General features: G+C 40.3%; 2 protein-coding genes and 1 pseudogene across 6 annotated transcripts in view; 2 read left to right on the forward strand and 1 right to left on the reverse strand.

The window, feature by feature from the left end:
* Positions 1-23,688, forward strand: part of SLC25A15 (solute carrier family 25 member 15) — a 109,456-nt gene that overhangs the window by 55,383 nt on the left and 30,385 nt on the right. Inside the window, exon 9 of one of the 4 annotated variants that reach the window (XM_060128768.1) lies at positions 11,026-11,101. The exons of 2 other annotated variants lie outside the window; for them this stretch is intronic. The gene's annotated coding sequence lies outside the window, so the exon portion shown is untranslated. Of the gene's footprint in view, positions 1-3,766; positions 4,605-11,025; positions 11,102-23,688 lie in introns of those variants that run through there. One more of the 4 variants, XM_060128771.1, reaches the window with a different exon arrangement.
* Positions 1-23,688, reverse strand: part of TPTE2 (transmembrane phosphoinositide 3-phosphatase and tensin homolog 2) — a 59,232-nt gene that overhangs the window by 14,163 nt on the left and 21,381 nt on the right. Inside the window, exons 11-17 of one of the 2 annotated variants that reach the window (XM_060128762.1) lie at positions 19,922-19,982; positions 18,848-18,929; positions 18,654-18,742; positions 14,967-15,028; positions 13,207-13,287; positions 9,833-9,938; positions 3,907-3,998 (exon numbers count right to left, since the gene is read on the reverse strand). In XM_060128762.1, coding sequence (XP_059984745.1) covers positions 3,907-3,998; positions 9,833-9,938; positions 13,207-13,287; positions 14,967-15,028; positions 18,654-18,742; positions 18,848-18,929; positions 19,922-19,982 — 573 coding nt within the window. Of the gene's footprint in view, positions 1-3,906; positions 3,999-9,832; positions 9,939-13,206; positions 13,288-14,966; positions 15,029-18,426; positions 18,485-18,653; positions 18,743-18,847; positions 18,930-19,921; positions 19,983-23,688 lie in introns of those variants that run through there. The other variant, XM_060128763.1, reaches the window with a different exon arrangement.
* LOC132508970 (serine/threonine-protein phosphatase 4 regulatory subunit 2-like) lies at positions 20,833-22,632 on the forward strand (annotated as a pseudogene).

The raw sequence follows: 23,688 nt of genomic DNA on the forward strand, positions 1-23,688 counted from the left end.
GCTAAAGACTCCACCAAAAAACTTCAAATAAATGAATTCAGTGAAGTTGCAGGATACAAAATTAATGTATAGAAATCTGTTGCATTTCAATACACTAATAATGAACTATCAGAAATACAAATTAAGAAACTCCCATTTAAAATTGCATCTAAAAGAATAAAATAATTAGGAATACGTTTAACCAAGGAAGTGAAAGACCTGAACTCTGAAAACTATAAGACATTGATGAAAGACGTAAATGTGACACAATTAAATGGAAAGGTATACTGTGCTTATGGATTGGAAGAATTCATATTGTTAAAATGTCTATGCTACTACCCAAAGCAATATACAAATTCAATGTAATCCCTATTAAAATACCAATAGCATTTTTCACAGAATTAGAATCCTAAAATTTGTGTGGAACCACAAAAGACCCCAAATAGCCAAAGTAATCTTTAAAAGAACAAAACTAGAGGTGTCAGTTTTTCTGACTTCAAACTATATCACAGAGTTATAGTATTCAAAACAGTTGTTACTGGAACAAAAACAAATACATAGATCAATGGAACAGAATAGAGAGGCCAGAAAAAAATCCACACACTTATGGTCAATTAATCTACAACAGAGAAGACAAGAATATACAAAGTGGAAAAGGATCTCTTCAATAAGCAGTGTTGGAAAAACTGGACAGTTACATGCAAAAGAATGAATCTGGACCACTACCTTACACCACATATGACAATAAAGTTAAAATGGATTAAAAATTTGAAGGTAAGACCTGAAACCATAAAACTTCTAGAAGAAAGCACAGGCAGTCAGCTCTTTGATCTTAGTGATACCTTTATGGATCCGTCTCCTCAGGCAAGGACAACAAAAGCAAAAATAAACAAGTGGGACTACATCAAACTAAAATGCTTTTGCACAGTGAAGGAATCCTGCAATAAAATGGAAAGCTAATCTATTGAATGGGAGAAGATACTTGTAAATTATGTATCCAATAGAGGTTAATATCCAGAATATAAAAATAACTCATACAACTTAGAAAGGAAACATCAAAAAAAGAAACAATCCAATTGAAAACTGGGCAGAGGACCTAGAACAGACATTTTTCTAAAGGAGACATACAGACGGCCAACGGGCACATGAAAAAATGATCATTACTAATCATCAGGGAAATGCAATTCAAAACCAGAACATCACCTCATACCTGTCAGAATGACTATTATCAAAAGGACAAAAAATAACGTCGGTGAAGGTGTGGAAAAAAAGAAACCCTCTTTCACTGTTGGTGGGAATGTAAATTGGTGCAGCCACTATGGAAAGCAGTATGGAGGTTCCTCAAAAACTTAAAAATGGAACTACCACATGATTGGACAATTCCACTTCTGGGTATTTATCCAAAAAAAAAAATCGACAACACTAATTCGAAAAGATATATGCACTCCTATGTTCACTGTAGCATTATTTACAATAGCCAAGATATGGAAGCAACCTAAGTCCATCAATAAAGAAAATGTGAGGTATATATGTGTGTGTGTGTGTGTGTATATATATGCACATGTATATATATATGAATATTATCCATAACAAGAATGAAATCTTTCATTTGTGACAACATGGATGGACTTAGAAGGTATTATGCTAAGTGAATTAAGTCAAAGAAAAATACTGCATGATTTCACTTACATGTAGAATCTAAAAAACAAATGAACATAACAAAACAGAAGCAGACTCATAGACACAGAGAACAAACTGGTGGTTGGCAGGGGATAGGAGGATGGGTGAAATAGGTGAAGGGGATTAAGAGGCATAAACTCCCAGTTATAAAATAAATAAGTCATGCGGATGTAATATACAGAATAGGGAATATAGTCAATAATGTTGTAATAACTTTAAATGGTGACAGATGGTAACTATACGGTGATCATCTCATAATGTATATAAAATGTCAAATCAGTATGCTGTACACCTGAAACTAATATAATATTGTATGTCAATTATACTTCAATTTTTAAAAAAGAGGAGCTCTGTAAAGAGAATCCAGTTCAGACAGGGGACTGGGAGGGCAGGGCTGGAGGAGGGGGAAAAGACCAGCAAAAACAGGAAGCAGAAATTAGAGTGTTGTGTTCCAAGGGCCAGAGGGGACCCAGTCTACCTGGCATGGAGACCGCAGGCCATGTTACTAATGCGAATAAGCTCAGGTATGATAGGGCTATATCTTGAGAATTCAAGACCCAGGAAAATAAGAATGAAGTTGTTGAAAGTTATAGTGGAGCATTTCCTAGGTGATAAAGCTGGCCTGGTAATTATCACATCTAACATTTATTTAGTGATGTATGAGTCACAAAGCAACTTCACATATATTATCTAATTCAATCCTCACAACACTTGAGGTGTAACCTTTATTTTACAGATAAGAATACTGAGCCAGAAGGACTTCCTTGGCGGTCCAGTGGTTAAGACTCCACGCTTCCACTGCAGGGGGCATGGGTTCAATCCCTGGTTGGGAAAATAAGATCCTGCATGCCTCACAGCCAGAAAAAAAAAAAAAAGAATATTGCGCCAAAGATATTAACTAGCTTTGACCGTGGGTACACAGTGTGTCTTCTGCTCTAGCTACAGCTTTTTACAATGAGAGCAGTATTTCAGGATGCGTATTGCAGGACCCTATATACTGCCCTGTATAAGGAGAAAGCAAAGGTAAGGAGACCGTTGTAGAAGTCTAGGCATGAGCAAATGAGGTCCTGGACCGGGTAGTGGCAATGGGAACAGACAGGAAGGGAGCGAGTGAAGAGAGATTCCAGTGGTCTCATCAGCAGGAATTGGTGACTAACTGGATTTAGGGGCCGCGGGCAAAGAGAGAATCAAAGATGATACCAGATCTGAAAGTCTGAGTAAGAGAATGCTGGTGTCATTTGCAGAAGCAGATGAAAAGTTCATTGGATAAATTTGGATTGACAACTGTGTTTGAATTGCTGGGGTAGAGAATGCCCACGTTGCAGCTCCTGCGTCTACCCCGTGTATGGGGCTCATAAATACGTGTCAAGTGAATGAAAGATATTATAATTGAAAGTAGGGGAACGGATGTGTAGAACCAAGAATAGAGTATGTGTGGAGATAAGGCCAGAAAGCCAGGGATGAGGCTTGGGGGGAGTGCCCCCTCCCGGGGGTCAGGGGAGTAAAAAGAAGGAAGAGGAGAGGTAATAGGAGAACTAGAGACCAAAGCCTGAGAAAGAATCTTAAAAGTTTATATTTCTTACACCCATGAAGGAAGCTTTCCTGTTGCTCCAGGAAAGGTCTGTAGTCTTAACCATTTCTTCAGCCTTTAAGAAAACTGACTATTTAGTCCCAAAGAGATTCCTCCCCAATCCATACACCCCTGCATTGTTTCTCACAGTGCAGTCCCACAGGATATCTGAGTTAGAATCACTTGAGACATTGCTAAGTCTAGAGATTCCTGGGCCCCTTTCCAGATTTCCTGAATCACACTTTGGGGGTATAACTTAGGAATCTGCCTCTTTACCAGTCTCTAGGTGATTTTCATGCCCATTAAAATTTCAGAATCAGTGCCATAATAAAAATGACCAAGAAGAAGAGAATATGGCTAAAAGTGACCAGATGCATGAATCTAAAACTCTGACAGATTCCTGGGAACATGCTTGGCATTTGTGGAAAAGGGAAAGGCAAAGCACCACTCTGAACTGAAAATATATTCTGGAAAACTATTTCCCCTGAAAACTATTTTGAACAATAAATTTAACTCTTGACTCAAATCCAAACCCAGGGACACCAAGTTGGATGGTAACCAGAAAGCAACACGGCCCCTCCCTGTGGTGAGTGATGGTTTGGGGAGGGCAACATGCTGATTTGACATTGAGATTTAAAACAAACACTAGAATTTTCAGTTTCCATGGTTTCTCTTACCCCACAGTTTTTGGAAGCAGAACAGAAAAAGACAGGCTTTCGTTGCATTATTATCTGTACTTTTAGGTCATTTCCATTGCCTTTTCCAACACCTGAATGAAATTAAAAAGTTAGACTGGTTAGAGCAAAGATCAAAATGTCTCACCAATTAACAATACAGATTAAAAAGAGAAAAAATTATCCCAGCTAACAATGTGTCAATATTGAATCATTTGGCTCTTGTATGGATTTTGTCTTTGAAAGACAAGGCTTCAAAAGTTCAGTTCTGTCCCCTAAAGCAGAATTTATAAGGCTGGAGAAAAAAAAAAGACATTGTTCAGCTTCTAAGATTTGGAATCCCATCGCTTCACCTTCATAGAAAAAAAAAAATTAGGGAAGGGGACGTGCAACCTTTCTTGTTGATGTGCTGCTTTCTTCAGACTTCTCATTGTGATGTTTCTTAATAATAAATAGTCTAAATTCCTCTTGCCCTAGTTTAAATCCAGTTTATGGAAAATATAGGAGAGCTGTATCCAAACGTTCCTGCTATGTTCAGCATATATTTACAAATGGTTTCTTCTCCCTTTTTTTTTTTCAATTTAATTGACCCACTTACTTCAGCATTTCATGAAAGGGCTGGTTTCTCAAGCCTCCAATTAATTTTTCCGGCTTTCCTTTCCACCCTGCATATTTCACTTAAATATGCACAGAACTAAAGGTACAGAACTAAAACAAATATTCTAATAAAGTCATATATCCATCATTCTTAATTGTGATATTAAGTTTGTTTTGTGTTCATTTAATTTTGTTCTAACACAATTAATTTGTCATGAGGAATCATGGTTTCTTTGCCTCAGTTCCCTCTGTCCCATCCACCTGCAGAACTTCTTTCTACGGATGTCAACAGAAGTCAGTGAAATGTAGAGCTAAACCAAGTCGAACACTTATCACATGACAGGAAAAGGGCATTGCTTTATGAGCTTAAATTAATTCCCACAATTTAAAATTTTTTTAAATAATTTAAGTATATTTGCATGATTTAAAAATAAAAGGTGTAAAAGGCATGAAGTGAAGTCTCCATTTTCCCTATCTCCCACCTGTTTAGTTCTCCAGCCCCAGCTAACCCCTATTACTAGTTTCTAGTTTTTTATGCATGTATAATCAAATATGAATATATATTCTCCCAGAGGTTTTATATGTGTACATACACACAAACAAATGTATTCTCCTTCTGTTTTACAGAAATTGTTGCATGCCATAGCCCTGTCCTGTACATGCATTTTTTAACACGTCAAAAATTTTAACTTATTACTAAGGAAAATGCTACAGCTGTTTCAAAGTACTGCATATTTACGGGCAGATAAGGAATGATGAAATGAATTTACAAATAAATACGAAACAGGTCAATAATCAGTTGCATTCTGCTAGACACAACTAATTTGCATTTTTATGTACAAAAGTTATTTGCATTATTATCAGTTTTCTACACCTTAGAGTTGTAAAATAGCTTAAAGACCATGAAAGGTGAAGGTAACCCTGGAGGTGGGCCTAGAGAAGACACTGCCCATTTCAGAATCTATCACACTTTTTCCTGACAGTCTGTTGTGATCGTAATCTCACAGGAAGATGATTCTTTAGGGCTTTTTGTTGTTGTTGCTGTTCTTTCATTTGAAACATACTCCTCTGTCTTCTCATTTTGTTTACCTTTCTCTGTCTCTATGAAATTAAGGGAATCAGTTACCCAGCCCAGTCTTGAAGGCGTGCCCTTGTGCAGGACTGTGCAGCCTGCGTATGCTCAGTGGCTTTGGTGGGAGAAGTGAGCACGGGTCCCATGGGCCCCTGGGGTGCGGTGGCAGCCACCACCTTGGTGGGAAGCGGGGCTGGAGATGGAGGGGCTGGAGCCGGAGCCGGGTGCGACCCTGTGTGTGAGAGAGACGGCAGTCTCCACCTGGGTTTGGGGTGCAGCGGGGGCTCAAGGGTTTGGGGCTGCACTTCTGTGCTGGTTGTACATTTTCCCCACTGTGCACCCTTGGTTAGAGGCTGGGTCAGGGCCGGAGGGGTTGGCGCCTCACTGCTGAGCTGGTTTCTTTCCTGCTGGCAGTGTCAGTCCCTGCCCTGGAGTAGTTTCAGTCCTAAATGTGGGCAGCGACCGAGCACTGGCCAAGGCTGCTTTCTCCCTGGTCAGTTTTCAGGCTGCTGCGTCTGCCAGGATGGGGGTATAAGCAAGCACGCACTGAGTGAGGTCTCAGTGTCTTACAGCCTCCCATGAGCCCCACTGGCTTTCGAAGCAGCTAAGGGCACTCATCCTCCTGGTGTCAGACCCCAGGGCTGGAGTGCCAAATGTGTGGCTCAAACCCCTTGCTCCCCAGGGAGGCTCCCCAAGCCCATGACACCCCCCTCCACGTCTGGGTCCCCCACCAAGGGTGCAGGTCTCGACCAGATCACCTCTCCTCCCTTCCCAGACTCCGTGTGGATTTTTCTTTACAGCCTTAGCCGTAGAAGGGCCTTTCTGCCAGCCTCAAGGTAGCTCCACAGGTAGTTGTATTTTTGATGTGTTCATGGGGGGAGGTAAGCTCAGCATCCTCCTACTTCATCACCTTGATCTCCCTCAAAGGGGATAATTCTTATTCCAAAAGAAGGCTGCTGTCATTGGGTTTGGCCTGCTTATTTACGTGGGTGCAGCAAGAATTTTGGCATACCAGGCAGGCCTTCTTAAGTGGGCTCTGCCAGCCGAGGCCCACACCGTAAGAACAGCTGCAAAGGGCACAACTTTCTGTCTGGAAGCCTTTATGAGGGATCTCAAGACTTTTAAAATCCTCTATTTTATGTTAGCCTGAGATGAGGAAACCAAACCCATTAAACTCTCCACCAGTTTTCACCTGCAGTACTTAGAAATCTGCGTTAGTTCCTCTGTTCTCTAGATCTGCACTTTACAGTTTTAACTAAACAATATCTCCACAGAGATTAAGTAAAATTCAAACTATGAAGAGAGAAGTCACAGTCTTAGGATATGATATCAGACTGGGACAGTATATGAAATGCTAGAACTTATTAAAACCATTTTTAAGCTTAGAAGTTTGAGAAACTATTCCTATTCTCACTGTTCACGTTAGAGAAAACGCATCAAAACTCCATCAGACTAAATGCCTTTTTGCCTGTTTGGAATAGTTTAATACTCACAGAGGTTTGTATAGATACTGTTACAGGGTTACCTCGGAGATACTGTGGGTTCGGTTCCAGACCACTGCAATACAGCGAATATCGCAACAAAGCGAGTCACACGAACGTTTTTGCTTTCCCAGTGCACACAAAAAGTTATGTTTACACTATACTGTAGTCTGTTTAGTGTGCAATAGCATTATGTCTAAGAAAACTATGTACGTACCTTCATTAAAACATACTTGATCGGGACTTCCCTGGTGGCGCAGTGGTTAAGAATCCGCCTGCCGATGCAGGGGACACGGGTTCAACCCTGGCCCAGGAAGATCCCACATGCCGCAGAGCAACTAAGCCCATGAGCCACAACTACTGAGCCCGCGCACCTAGAGCCCGTGCTCCGCAACAAAAGAAGCCACCGCAATGAGTAGCCCGTGCACCGCAACGAAGAGTAACAACTAGAGAAATACGGCGAGCAGCAACAAAGACCCAACGCAGCCAAATAAATACATAAAATTCTAACACAAACCATTAAATAAAAGAACTTGATTGCCACATTGCTAAAAAAAAAAAAAAAACTGCTCACCATCATCTGACAACTCAGAAATGTCACAAACCTTTCATTTTCTGAACAAGTGCAACGTCTGTGAAGCGCAATAAAGCAAAGCGCAATAAAACGAGGGATGCCTGGATTCCCACCGTTAACCAAGAGGACCCTGAGGGAGAGGATACACTCAGGTACAAAACAGGCTCTCACGCCACCAACTTGGCTTTAGAGCTGAGTTTCAGTTTCCTAGAGGAAGACACTGCTCCAACAGCCACCTGGGTTGCCTCTCACACTGCACTTTCTACAGGAAACAATGGGGAACAAGGCACTGCTATCCCCTCCCCCCCACCAGCTGCCGGACAAGCCTGGCTCTACCCTGGGGACGTCTGAAGGCAGATGGTGTTCGGAGCGAGGCTCCACTCCAGCCCTGTCCCTCATACGTGACACACACACATCACAGAATGGACCTCATAGAGCACTCTGCAGCCCACAAAGCCTTTGCACAGTTGCTCCTTTATACAGACAGGCAGCCTCCTGCTGGAACAGGCTGTGTTTCCAGGGTCTGCCCGCACAACGCTTGTTTGGAAATCTAGACCAAAATTTCCCACAGAAACCATGCTGCTGGGCCGAAGTTTGTTTCCGGAAGCCAGAAACCCATGCAATCTGCTCATGTAACTCTCACAATTCCTCACCCCTGCCAAGCAGTGGCGGCGATGCGGGCATGTGGAGAGGGGAGAAATACGTAAATAATTTGAAAAAAGCATTTTATATTTTAACTAACAATTGAAATTTTTTTTTGACTATGCAGTTTTTACATATATTCTAAAGGGTTCTCTTATTTCTGAATAATTGGACGAAGCGTTAAAAAATACACGTCTAGATCTTATTTTGTGTGACTCTTCAGAGGGCTAAAAGCAATAGGCTATGTGGGTGGACACCAGCGCCCTCGCCCCGCAGCCGGGCCCAGGAGAGGCCCGGCACTCAGCACCGCGCCTCGCGCTCCACAAGCTGCTGTTGCTTTAGGGAATCAGAAGCATCACCTCCTGCTGCGCCTCCACACTGAGGAGTCCCTGTTTCCACCTCCCTGAGGGTGAGCTGTACAGGGAAGCTAGGTGGGTGACAGAGAAATAGAGACATGGCCTTGAGGCCCATTCCTCTCCCCTCCTTCCTTGTCTTTCAAGTCCCAGAGGTGGACGATCTGACCAATATCTCTGCCTCTCAGGGCGACGGCAGGTCCCTCTTTCTCCTTACACTCCTGAAGCAGGCATCGTCAGCTCTTTTCAAGTTTATAAGGATTTTTACTCTTGGTAAGAACTGGTAACAGCTAGGGGGCTGAGAGAGCCGCCCCCCGCAGAGGCCAGGTTTCTCCCAACCCTTTTTTGTGTTCCTGTAGGTTCGGAAGACCTAAGTGCTGTTCTCCTAGGAAGCTGTCCAACACTGTGGTCAGCTCTTCATCTGTGTACCTTCCTCTCCTCTGCTTACATTCAGGGGCTCCTGAAGGGCAAAGAAACACGAGCAGGGGGCCTGGCCCAAAGCAGTGCTCAGCAGTTATTTGCAAAAAGAATTTGTGGCAACAAAATTCATTTGCTGTTCGGGTATTTAAGACATCCTGATGGAGCTGCTGGGGGAGAGGGGGCTATGGGGGAAGAGGGCTGGGAAAGGGAGAGATCAGGAGATAAGAATTAAAAAAAGGTTTCTGAGAGGATTAGGAAAGAAAATGATACAGGGGTACATCTCCCAAGACAACCCTGAACCAGAGATGGGCATGAGGAAGAAGTGGTCTCCAGGTCTCATGGGACCTTCCCTCCCTTTACTCTCAGAGGTTCTACTCTGAAAAGGACACCCTGGGCTGAGGCCAGAGCAGCAATGAGAACAGGAGAAAGGGAAGGGGGGGATGGAGCCCCCCAAATTGGTGATGGGAAAGGAAAGGAGAGGACACCTAAGCAGTGGACACCCTGGGCTGAGGCCAGAGCAGCAATGAGAACAGGAGAAAGGGAAGGGGGGGATGGAGCCCCCCAAATTGGTGATGGGAAAGGAAAGGAGAGGACACCTAAGCAGTGGTAACATGGCCACAGCAGCACTGGGCTGATGGGCAATTCCAGGGGGAGGGGTTTATACCTGAGGCTACACAAAAAGACAGCTATGCATTGGGACTGTCTCTGTATATAACCATGAGAAAACCCTCCCGAATAGTAAGAACATTGGCCCTCCTGCCAATTCTCCAATTAGACATAAAGCACTTACCTTGAATTGAATAAATAATGATTTTTTCCATCGTGAGTTTTTTCACTGGAGGAAGAGTCAAATTGTAGGTATTTTTCACCATTGCAAAATATCCAACAAATCTATTCTGCAAAACAACAGAAGTCTCGATTTAAGTGGAGGTAAAAAGTCCTGATTTTTTTAAGGAAAATAATTGATGAAGGAAACATTGATCGGGTGCCATTATGGAACTAGGCATTTGTTGCCTCATGACTAAATATCTACCTTAGAAAAAAAAATACTGAATGAAGAGCAACAGGCAAGGAACAAGAAAGGAGCCAGGTGTTGCTTAGAGGCTGCTGGGACTGAGAGTGCAACTGACCAGAACCAACAAAACAGCTGGGACAACATGACAGCAAGATGCCATTAACTGCAAATGTGGGAGAGGTCGGCCTGGGGTAGAAGCTTCATTGTGGCTGAGTTAAAGGAAGGTTTGTGCTTTGGGGAGCAGTAGCCTCCTCGGCATGAGAGAAGGGAAGATGTAACAGCTCAGCGGGAGAGCTCCATAGGCCAGCAGCACATTCACGTTCTTCTCCAGTCCCAGCCAGGGAGCATCTCTCCACTTCCCGTTTCCCCAATTCCATTTTTGCAAGGAAGCCTGGGGATTCTCTTAGCCTAGTCCATCTCCTGTGGCAAGCCGTTCACAAGGGCTCTCCTTTCTTCCAGAAGTTAAGAGTTCTGGTACAGAATCAACCGGACTGAAAAGTTCATAGACTCTTCCCCATCCGTTGGGAAGTGTTAAGAAAATTAACCACCATCCTCTGCATTGGAAAGGACCAGTCAAGCTCTTAACTCAGGGGTGGATGAAATGTATGTAGTGCATGGAATGGCCACACTGCAGGATCAGGAGGGGATGGTGTCTGAGAATTACTGCCGCACACACAGGGAACTCTGTCCTGGAGCCTCGCCAACACAGCCCTTGAGGCGGGGCCCCTGCACTGCTAGCCCAGTGAATCAGAAGAGACTCAGCTGCAGCCTAGGGTGCGCCAGTCCTGAAGCAAGTTAGAGACACTGCACGTGACTGCAGAGGAAATGGGGAAGGGAAGAGGTGCCTGAAGGAGCTACCTCCAACGTCCCAGTGGCTCCTGCCACCAGATTCTTGACCTTCCACTAAAGGCTTGTAACCTACCATGGCCCTGTAGCTGCGTTTGCTCTCACTCTTCTTTCCCCTACAGCCCAGAACAACAGGCGCATGTAGCAGAAGTTAATAAAACCAACATCTATTTAGTAAGCACTCACTACAGACAAAGGAGATACTATACGAGGCACTTTGGGCTGCCAGGGTGGAAAGATGGGCAAGACATGGGCGTGCAAAGAGGGTAGAGAAGACACGACTTCGAATGGCTGGAAAATAATGTAAAGCAACTTAGTCCCTAAAAGGAACACAAAGGGCTATAAGAACTCCTGAAAAAGCAGGAGACTACTTCAGGCTGGGAGGGCAAGGGGACTCCAGGACAAGGGCCCTCGTGAGCACGTGGGTGTAAAGTATAAACAGGCTGGGAAACGGGGAACAATCCAAACATGTTAGAGCGTGTGATGCACATAGTGGAAGAAGCGGTTGGAAAACTCACATCTGGATTGGGAATGCCAGGTTAAAACATATGTGTTGCCATTGGCAGTCAGAAGCCATTATGGATTTTGAGCGTGAAATGGCATGATTCGAGCTGGGCTTCAATAAGTCGATGTATTACTTATAGCCTATGGCCATCTTTTTTTTTTCCTTGTGTAGCTTGAGTTTGGCAGAAAAGTATGAATGGATAAGGCTGAGTTCTTTGATCCCAAATGAAATGTCTAGAGCCAGCAGTTACAGTGTTCTGCTAACTAGGCCAAGGGTATTAGCTTTCATCACTTCACTCAAAGAAAACTCTCCTTCATGGCCATATCCACAATTACTTAAGAATTCCCAACCATCTCTCACTTGGGTTCGAGGGGCATTATAGTAAAGGCAATCCAAATGAGAAGCTGTGCACAGGATGGGAAATAACGGGCTTTGGAGTCTGAAAGATCTGGATTTGAGTTCTTAGTTCAAAAAGTTAGTTTCCCTGAACCTCGATTTCCCAGTCTATAAAATGGGAATCATAATGGTGCCCACTCATTGAGTTATTGAGAATATTAGATAATGAATGCAAAACCCTTAGCAGGATTCAACAAAGTCTAGAATGTTGTAAACTCTATGGGATAACGTCCTGGTTTCTGCAATAAACAATTTACAAGGAAAAAAAAAGAGAGGTGGGAAACCTATAAACTAAAAGAGACTTAAGGAGACATAGCAACCAAATGAAATGTGTGCCCTTGTTTGGATCCTGACTGAAACTAAGTTTTAAAAAGATTTTAAGATAATTATGGAAATTTAAACGAGGACTAGACATTTGATACTATTAAGGTATAACATTGTTAGGTATGTCAATGGTTTTAAGGGTTTTTTTTTTTTAGAGTCTTTATGTTAGATGTCACATTAAAAGGCTTAGGGGATAAGATGATCTGATGTCTGGGATTTCCTTCAAAATAATCCAAGTTTAGTGTGAAATGAAGCGCGTGTGTGTGTGTGTGTGTGTGTGTGTGGAGTGGGGAGGGAATGAATGGTTGGCCACATGACGAAATGATTGCTGAAGCAGTGTGATGAATATAAGGGGATTTACTATATGACTGTCTTGACTTTTTATGAAAAAGTCCAGGATAAAACGTTTTAAAAAGGAAAAAAATAAGGTAATAACATGGGTTGTCTGAGTATTAAATGAGACAATATATGTAAAAGTACAATAGTGTCTAGTATAAAATAGGTTTTTGAAAAATGTTACTTTTCCCTTTCCTTTCTCCTTTGAAGTGCAGCCCCCCTCCCACCGACTCTGTCTCTTTTTCTGTCACTGTCTCTCCCTTACACATGTGCACATGTGTGTGCCCATGCGTGCACACACACACACACACACAATGTTCTACAAGGGCTGAATTGCCCTAATAGGGGTTTGTGAAAGACTCAGTTCCTCTTTACATGGAAATAAAAGGCTAGTGACTTCAGATAATCTTCAGGGGGTCTGAAACCTTAGGAATTGGACTTTCCTACCTTGGGAAGGGAATCAACTCCTGAACTCTGCAAACAATAACCAGTTAAAATGGAAGGCAGGGCGCTCTGGGGAGAACTCAGAGCAAAGGTGCAAAGCCAAGCAACACCTGAGGCAGGGCTCCTGGCCTCCGGAAGGGATCAAGGCCTGTCACGGGGCACCCAAGGAGAAGACCACCCAAGGAGAAGATGACCTAAGGAATCACCCAAGGAAGAGAGTCTAAAATGAAACCAGGTAATAGATGCCAATCTTAACCTAATTCCCCAGAGTGACCCCTTTTAAAGAAAGAGCACTTACCTGAGAAGGAGTTTCTATTCCCTGAAATTTACTGCTGGTGGATTTATCTGTTCGTCGTTCTCCAAAATAATAAAGGCTGTCCTATAAAAAAGGGGACAGTCCAGTCATGGGTCATCTGCACGTCCCTTTCCTGTATAAGGCATTCTGAAGTTTCTAAGGGCACATGATTTCCTTAAGTCAGCGGTCTTTGGGCAGAGGCTATACCCGAAATAACAGAATTAACAAAGCTACAGCAAGGCCTACTCTCATTCAAAGACTCATAAAGACAATTTTAGAGCTGGAAGACTTTAGAGAGAATCTGGTCCCTCTTCCTGTCTTTCCATTTTACAAATGGAGAAGATTAGGACCCAGAGAAAACCAAGTGACCTGCCATGGAGATGCGTGCAGCCCGTCAGAGACAGCAAAGGCCTGAGCACCGGCCTCTGGCTCTGTCCAGGGCTCCAGACCAACAGCTTTCAACTTTATATTTATATATTTACTTATTTTGGCCACGCCACACGGCTTATGGGATCTTAGTTCCCTGACCAGGGACTCAACCCTCGGCAGTGAAAGCGTAGAGTCCTAACCACTGGACCTCCAGAGAAGTCCCTCAAACTTTTTATTTTTAAAGCTACAATCCACATTCATAAACCTGGGAGATACACACACACACATACACACACACACACACGCACTCTCTCACACAGAACTGAAACAAAAGTTTCACAAACAATACTTACCTTTTGATATTTCCTATTCTAATTGATTCCATTTTATTTAAAAAATGCGAGTGACAACGCAATAAGTTGATTTCACAACTCACTGATAAACTGTGATCCATAGTGTGAAAAACACTGTCCTACAGCATCCATTTTCCTGACCTGTGTGCCTCAAATTTGAAATAAAGACGACGGTGGAATCAGGGTGCTGGGCCCAGATCAGAACCCCCAGCTTCTCTTATCTGGGCTGCAGGCTGAGCGAGAAGCAGAGCTGCTGGGAGCGTGCCCTGTAAGAGGTGACGTTTTAGCAAGATCATGGCAGAAAAAGAGTGGGAACCCTGCTTTAAGACATAGCAACAGCCCATCCTGTCTTCTCAGAAATTTCCAGAGGGCACAGGCCCCACAGATGTTGACTGTGCAAAGATATAACATCCAGGAGAGACTTTGTCCTGAGTTGGAAAACGATGCCTTTTACCTACCTAGCACTTGCAAGGATGTTCAAGGTCCTTTAGAAAACTTCCCAACCCATCTTCTTCTTCTTCTCGTGAGAAAGGAGGAAGGCCTGGAGCTGGTGGGATTATGGGTCTCAGGGAGGCAAGTCAAGCTTCTGTATCGCTGAGGTTTTCTTGCACTTTCACAACTTGACCTTACTCATTTCACATTAATCTGGACTCTGTTGTGTCCTGTCTTTATTTAAAATATTCCTATTGTATCCACAATGGATGTTTTGGCATTAACTTAGGTTTTTTGAATGCTGCACTGGAATATTATTTATCTTAATTACTGAGATTTCTGGCATTCCCTTAAATTTTGTGTCCAAGGTGAGCGTCTCATTGACCTCACCCTCATCCCGTCCCAAAGAAAGAGGCCCTGAGGTCAGTTACTAACTAGTGCCAGTTAAATGAGAAAGTATCCAAACCAGGCTTTCTAATAATCACCTCTCCAATTACAACTCCATTAATTACCATGACTCAGGGATCATGTTAACATCCCACCAGCGAGGCTTCAGAGCTAGCAAATTCAATCAGCCTAAGACAGCATTGGCAGGAGCAGCTTTCATACCTCTGCGGTTGCAAATATTTCACTGGCAAGAAGGTAGGCACAGATCATAGTTCCAGTTCTTCCTAGAAAAGAAGTTAGTTCATGAACCATTGCCCATGGCAGCACTTGGTATAAAACTACTCTCAGAAGTATTTAGAGTTCATTTTGGATTGATTTTCTTCCACTCTGAAAGTGCTGGTTCAAAATATTTCAATTCAGAGATAGACAAAGCCCTTACACTGCTTGCTCTGAGGTTCTACCTGGAGTTCTGTGCTAATTCTGTGCTAATGATGTGCACGTGTATGTTGTTCTTGACTCATGACCCCTGGAGACTGCAGTAACAGGCAGAGGCAATGAGCTCTGCTCCAGGACTCTAAAGCTAAAGAGATACCTACCAATTAAGAGCTAATTACACACCCTGTTTTCCTACTAATGTAAATAAAAGAAACTATAAAAGATAAAACGTGGACAGAACCCAAAACACCACCTAGCATTTGCCATATCTATTATTCCTTCCATTTTAGAGTTTTTTGTGTGTTATAAGACATATATTAAAGTAGAAAGAACAGAATAATGAGCCCCCATATACCTGTTCCCCAGATTCGGTAATCATCATATTAATTGTTATACTTGTTTCTTCCTTTTCTTCCCTCATCCTTCTTTCCCTCCCCGTCTCTACACGCACCCCAGCCCCCCCACCAGCACGTTAAAGCAAATCCTTGATTTCATGTCATTTTATCCTAAAGTCTCATGTTTTTTTCTAATTTATATTTTTGCCCTGCCACATAAAATGTGAGTTAAAAAGTACATTGCATCTATTCTTTCTACAATGATCTGTAGTTTTGTCTTAGCCAGTATATGCTGAACTTTATTTTATGTAATTCCAAACTTATCCTTTTATCTTAAGATGCACCCTATTTTCTATTCTATCCTTTTAAGAAAATGGACCACTGAATTTATTTTGCAACCCATAGTTTGAAAAACAATATTCTAAGCCAAGTACTTCCAAAGAGGACTTTGTACCACCCTGTGCTCTGATAAGGAAAAGCTTCTTGCTAAAGGAGGCTACTGACCATTAACAATGTAGCGCTCTAGCTCTCTAGCATGGATGGTTCACATTTCAATTCTGGAGGACACCTCTGAGTCTTTACAGCCCTTATATATTCCCATTCGAAAAAAAACTTGCAGATTCATGTCCCAGTGGCTATGGATAAGCACAACCACAAAGTAGATGCCCTCTCATCCAGTCAAGTCAGGTATGCAAGGAATCATTAAAATGATTTACACTTGTCTTCAGTATTTTAACTTAAAACATAAACATATATTCATTCACTGAACTTTTGCTATTGGACAAAGGTTTTAAGTTTTTAACTATGGTGAAAGGAAATCTACCAAAATACCTACCAGGTATATCATATTAATGATGAAATGATGATAACATTCCTCTTAAAGCCAGGAACTAAACAAACTATCCACTATTCACTGCTTCTATTTACTACATGGCTTAGCCAGTATTGTAAGATAAGAAAAACAAAATGTATAGGGATAGAAACAGAAGAAACAAACTCTCATTATTTGCAGACTAGAAAAGTCCAAGTAAATCTATAGGCTAACCCCTAAAACTAATGAAAGAGTTCAGGAAGATACAAGGTCAACACTAAGAAAGAAGCAAAAACTGATAGCTAAATAAGGGATGTCAGTTGAAATCTTTAGAGAAATTACTAAGGAATATAAAAAGAGTATATGACTTCCAAGCAAATGGTGGTGGTGGGAGGAAGGAATTATGCTGCAAAGAATTCAAGCAAACCAAAGTAAAATATCAGTAAGGATACAGAAGATTTGAATAAAACAATTAACAAACAACCTAAGGGGCACATGTAGAACACTGTTCAGGACAATGCATAACACACTTTATTTTCAAGTGCACAGAAAACATTTGATAAAATTGACCAAATTCTGGGCGATAAAGCAAGTCTAGATACATCTCAAAGAACTAAAAAAAATGCATATGTTCTCTGACCACAATGCAATGCAACCAGAAATATATAAAAATTATAATAGTGTGGTATAGAAAATTCAGACAGTCCCAAATACATATGGAAACTTGGTGTATGACTGAGAAGGGACTACAAGTTGATGGGGACTACATGAGCATGTAATAGATGGTTTTAGGACAACTGTCTATCCATGTGGGAAAAAAATCTCCCTCCCCAAATTCCAATTAGATTAAAGACCTAAATGTAAAAAGCGAAACTTTACTATTTTATAAGGAGAATATCTTCACCACCTCAGCGTGTGGGTGGATTTCTTAAACGTGACCAAAATGCACGAACCACACACACACAAGATTGATAAACTTCACACATTAAAAATTAAAAACCTCTATATGACAAAATAAATCATAATCAAATTTAAAAGGCAACACAGTGGAAGAAGATATTTGCAATACAAACTGCTAACAAAAAATTAGCACCCAGATTATTTAAAGAAGTCCTATAAATCAATAACAAAATATTTGGGCTATCATGATATTACTGGTAATGTGCAGGCATCAACCAACAAAAAGAAGCAAAACCAAGATGAATGAAAACTTGAAAAAAGGAGCTGCTCTGGTACAGACCAACTGAATACTAGCCTTCCAAACAATCCTAAAGGAAAAGCAATGAAACACACATGAACACAGAATAATGTAAGTCTGCCCTCAGGAAAAATAATTAAATTTGAAATGAAGGTTTTCCTTTAAGCAGGGAATTAACCTGATTAAAAGAAGACTAAAGCCAACTCTTAGATTATAATATTTTGGTTGAGCCATATTAAATGGCCTTTTTTTAAAGTAAAAGATGGCCCAAAGAAAGGCAATTCCATGTGGTTCAACCTCTGTATTCTTCATTTAGGCACAATATTGTAAATTGCCGTACATACAGAATATTTCGACCTGTGGAACTAAAGATAGAACTTGCCTACTAACTCATGAGCTTGAAACTACTTTTCAAATAAGACTAAAACTTTATTCTACTCAATTACAGAAGGCAGTTTTAAAGTGTGTCTTCCTGGAATTTAATATAAAAAACTGTTTCACAGCCCAACGAAACCATAATTCCTTATTTGTCAAAAATTGTGAAATATGCCTAGATGATTATTAAAAGCCTAAATCTGAATGAGAGAAAATCTGACTCAAGTTAAATTGGTTGAATTCACAACTGGCTTTCCCCCCACCCCCATTTTCCCCCCACCAAAATCAACTTCTATGTATCATTACACTATAAAAATTCCAGTATAATTTTTGGTCTTTGAAATGGCATTGCTGTCGACACTCTTAACTTTAAAAGGTCCTCACAAAGTTTAAGAACAACCTTAAATAAAATGAAAAGTGCTCTGATGGTTTCTAAAGTTAAACAGTGTTTGTATTTTGACAGATATTTTGGCAAATCAAAAATGAAGAAACCCAAATAGTCAATAAACAAGGGAAAACACACTTAACCTTCCTCAGTTCTTCTATTCCTGCTTTCTTCTCTTCTTTACTCTTTCTTCCTTTCCTCCCCGCTTCCTCCCTCTTTCCTTCCCCTTCCTTTAGTCTTGAAGCTAATAGTAAAAAATGTTAACAATGATTAATACCGGTTAATAGCAGAACGTATCTTGTTGGTGTACTTTAATATATTTTTCAAATTTCTTTAGAAGAAGAGAAAGAAAAAGAAAAATGTTTTTTACCTTTGCCCCCCTTACAGTGAATCACTGTGATGTTTTCCTCATCTTGAGCCAGCCACTCTTTTACTTCCTTGGAGAACGCCACCATCTCACTGATTCCAAGTGAAAGATTTTTAGTTGAATGAAAATACTTCCCAAAAAAATCAAGCCCTTTGTATTTAGCCCCCTTATGACAGCCAGCTTGGCATCAAACTTACCTCAAAGAGGGGACATTGTGATCGTCAATCATGTATCGACGGACCCTATCATGGAAGTACTTAGCATCATAAGCTCTTTCACCTGAAATAAATGATGCACGGGTCATCTCTCTAACCCTAATAAACACAGTAAATGGTCAAGGTATAAATAAGTTATACTTTTCTATTTGAAATTCCTCCTCTACCTTTAAAAGGAGCTTTCTGTCTGGCTCCTGCTGCTCTAAAAGAAACGTAAGGGTCTCAAAAATAAAAGTAGGGGCTTCCCTCGTGGCGCAGCGGTTGAGAGTCTGCCTGCCGATGCAGGGGGCACGGGTTCGTGCCCCGGTCCGGAAAGATCCCACATGCCGCGGAGTGGCTGGGCCCGTGAGCCATGGCCGCTGAGCCTGCACGTCCGGAGCCTGGGCTCCGAAACGGGAGAGGCCACAACAGTGAGAGGCCTGTGTACCGCAAAAAAAAATAATAATAAAAATAAAAGTAGAGTAGTGCTTTGTCCATCTTGAGTAACATAAGCCCAAATTATTTTGGTTTAATAGGACTTACTTGTACTTTTCTAGCAGGCTACTCACTACATTATCAGAAGGTTACACAGAGCAGAAGCCAATGTGGCCAACCAAAATACTTGCCTCCTGAAAATGTCCATTTAATATACAGGAAGAGGGTCAGCTGGGCTATAATTTGTTTGCTATAGGGTTTGGGGGTTTCTTCCCATGCAGGGCCCTGGTCTCCTCACTCCTCATTCCTAGTGGGTTAGAGCATGCATTTGTTGAATTGTCTTCAAAACACAAGCTGGCAGGAAAAAACAAATATTTTCCAAAACCTACTACCACTAGACTTGAGTCTCCTAAAATAGCTCTGCCCCCAGTCTCCTGCCTACCTCACGGGGCATTGTGTGCTGTTGCACTTTCTTTTCCTACCAAATAGAGCCAGCACAAGATGGAGACTTTTAAAAACTCACTTCCCACCACCACCAAATACCTATGATTAAATGAAATGTAAAAACTGAATCACCTTCTTACATGCAGTGAGTGACCTGTTTTCTATCTATAATAGCAAAATATCAAGTCATGTACATACTGCATAGATTGTAGACTCGGTAGTGGTTTTGATGCTTGGTATCCAGGAACCGTACAACTTCCTAAAAAAGACGGACACGTACCTTACATATTCCACATGGCACCAACATAAGCCTTTTCCTAGGACTAACCTCAAATGATTATCACCCTTCTATTCACTGGTCCGTCACTTAGCACCTTTTATGGGAGATTCAGGGAATAAAAAGGTACATACATTCCAAGTCATATCTAACCCACTGATGGTTTTCAAATAGCCCACAAAAGTTGTGATGACTACTCTGATTAGCCTCTACTGTAAATACACATTGTTTAAAGCTACCAGAGAAGGAAGTTAGTAGGTGGTTAACAAGCTTTAAGAAAACTGTAATTTGTTCTAAAATTTGTATGGAACCACAAAAGATCCTGAATAGCCCATCTTCAGAAAGAAAAACAAAGCTGGAGTTATCACACTCCCTGATTTTAAACTATACTATTGATACAAAGCTGAAGTCATCAGAACGGTAGGGTACTGGCACGAAAACAAACACATAGATCAACGGAACAGAACTGAGGGCCCAGAAAAAAACCCACACATATATGGATAATTAATTTATGATAAAGGAGCAAAGAACATACAGAAAGGATAGTCTCTTTAATATATGGTGTTGGGAAAACTGGACAGCCACATGCAAAAGAATGAACCTATACCACTATGTCACTCCATACACAAAAATTAACTCAAAAAGGATTAAAGACTTGAATGTAAGATGTGAAAACATAAAACTCCTAGAAGAAAACATAGCTGGTAACTTCACTGACATTGCTCTCAGCGATGTTTTTGTGGATCTGACTCCAAAGGCAAGGGAAACAAAAGCCAATGTAAACAAATGGGACTACGTCAAACTGAAAAGCTTCTGCACGGTGGTGAAAACCATGATCAAAACGAAAAGGCAACCTAGTGAATGGGCAAAAATATTTGCAATTTATATATCCAATAAGGGGTTAATACCCAAAATATATGAACTATACAACTTAAAAACAAAAAAACCACCCAATTAAAAAATGGGTAGAGGACCCGGATAGACAACTTTCCAAAGAAGATATACAGATGGCCAATGGGCACAAGAAAAGATGTTCAGCATCACTAATCATTAGGGAAAAATGCACATCAAAACCACAATAAGGTATCACTTCACGCTTATTAGAATGGCTATTATCAAAAAGGTAAGAAATAACAAATGTTGGAGAGGATGTGGAGAAAAGGGAACCCTCAAACACTGTTGGTGGGACTGTAAATTGGAGCAGCCACTATGGAAAACAGCACGGAGATTACCCCCCAAATTAAGACTAGAAATGCCATATGATCCCAGCTATTCCACTTCTGGGTATTTAGCCAAAGAACACAAAAAACCACTATAATTCCAAAAGATATCTGCACCCCTATATTCACTGCAGCATTATTGACAACAGCCAAGATATGGAAACAACCCAAATGTCCACTGATGAATGAATAAAGATGTGATAAATACGTGTGCGTGTGCATGCACACACACACACACACACACACACACACAACGAATACAACTCAACCATAAAAGAATGAAGTCCTGCCATTTGCAACAACATGGATGGACCTTGAAAGTATTTGCTAAATGAAATTGTCAGGAAGAGAAAGACAAACACCGTACAATTTCACTCATATGTGAAATCTAAAAAAATAAAACAAATGAACAAACAAAAGTGAACAAAACCAAACATAGATACAGAGAACAGATTACTGGTTACCAGAGGGGAAGGGGTTTGGGGTGTGGCTGAAATAGGTAGAGGCTCAACTGTATGGTGACAGACGGCAGCTAGACTTGTGCTGGTGATCACTTTGTAGTGTATACAGATGTTGAATTTTAATGCTGTACTCCTGCAACTTATACAAAAACAAAGAGAGAGAGAGAATGGGGTGGGGAGGGAGGAAGGGAGAGAACAGGAAGGAAGGAAGGGAAGGAGGGAGGGAGGGAGGACAGAAGGAAGGAATGGTTTGCTTCAGCGCACAGTGAGCAAAGAGTCTTTACAAACTTACAGCATGACGAGGACAAAATTCACAATGACTCTGACATCTGGATCAGGAGTTCCTCAGTCAGCCGTATAGAAAATAAACATCCAAATGAATATGGTCTGGGAGCTGAGGGACATGAGGTTAAAAAACTCAAGTTTGACAAAGAAGGTGAAGTCAGAGATGACCAAACAACTTCTAGTCACACTTCTTCAGTTATGTCAGAAGAAACAGAAGAACCAGTTTCATCTAAGAATAAAGAGGAAGAGAAGAGGATGAAGAGGACGAGTGTCTTTAACAACAGAAATGATTCCAGAAAAAAAAATTCAAGAGAAAGAATCTGATGATGCCTTAACTATAAATGAAGAGAATTCTGTGGAAAATAATCAAATAGAGGAATCTCATCTGTCTCAGGATGAGACAGATTTACATTCCAAAGACAGTGAAAACAGAGGCCCTGCAAGTAGGATTCCAACTGCCATGAAACAGAAGAATTAGGAGGCTCCAATTCCAGTAGAACTGGAGAGATTCTCTCAGAATCTTACACAGAAAATGACTATAAAGCCACAGAAGTCACTGATGAACCAATAGAACAAGACTATTTAGAAATAGTTACATGCAGTATTTCACACTCAATTCTAGTCTTACACTGTATGAAATTTCTGTGTAATCAAATGGACCTTTAGTTTTGCACAAGTAGAAGGTTTTAAAATAAAGTACTTCATGGGATAAACCCTGAAAGAGTTGTTCTTGTAGGAACTGTGAGTATCAGCTCTTCCGGGTCCTGCTTACTAAACACTTTTTTGGGGGGGCGGGGGAGGATCTGGTTAAATCAGTGGCTTGTGTGTAGATTTGTTTTTAAATTTAGAATTAAAGTTTTCAAACTGGAAGGTAATAATTACAATTTTTTTTTTTTGGAGAGTGTCATGCTTAGATTATACATATGTGAAAAGGCTTCTAGTCTTTTTCTAACAGCTCTGGTAGTTTTCATATTTTGGTCATAGTTTCAACATTTACCATATGAATTAAAGGGTTTCATGGTAGTTATATTATTTATATTTATAAATTACATATATGTTCATCTTTTACAGAAACAGAAAAATTAAAAATTTGCTCCCTTAGAATAATATATGTATATTTATGTGTAACATATTTTATAATATGTTATATATGTTATATAACATATGTAATATAATACATATATAAAATAAATATAACATATAACATTATATACAAATAATATATATAACAGAATTATATATTGCATAAATGATATATAAATTTTAATTTACATATCATTCATACAAAATATAAATTATATAATATATAAATTATAAATTTATATAAGTTATATATCTATATACTTATAGTATTATATATTTATGATGTTAATATGTTCATAATATATGCATACTTATATATTGTTATATAATTATATGATATGTAATATAGTTATATAATTTATATATTATATAATTATATAACATAATATACTATATATAAATATATTATTATAAAGGGGAAATGTTATATTTTTCTGTTTCTATAAGAGATAAGTTTATATTATATATTTATAAATGGAATAATATATTTACATGTTATATAAGACATATACATATAATATATAATTTATACATGTAATTATATATTATTCTGTATAATATATATTATATATAAGTATACATGTATTATTCTAAGGGGGAAATGTTATATTTTTCTGTTTCTATAAGAGATAAGATATA

This window comes from Lagenorhynchus albirostris, chromosome 18, assembly GCF_949774975.1.
Source record: "Lagenorhynchus albirostris chromosome 18, mLagAlb1.1, whole genome shotgun sequence".
Classification (NCBI taxonomy): Eukaryota; Metazoa; Chordata; class Mammalia; order Artiodactyla; family Delphinidae; genus Lagenorhynchus; species Lagenorhynchus albirostris.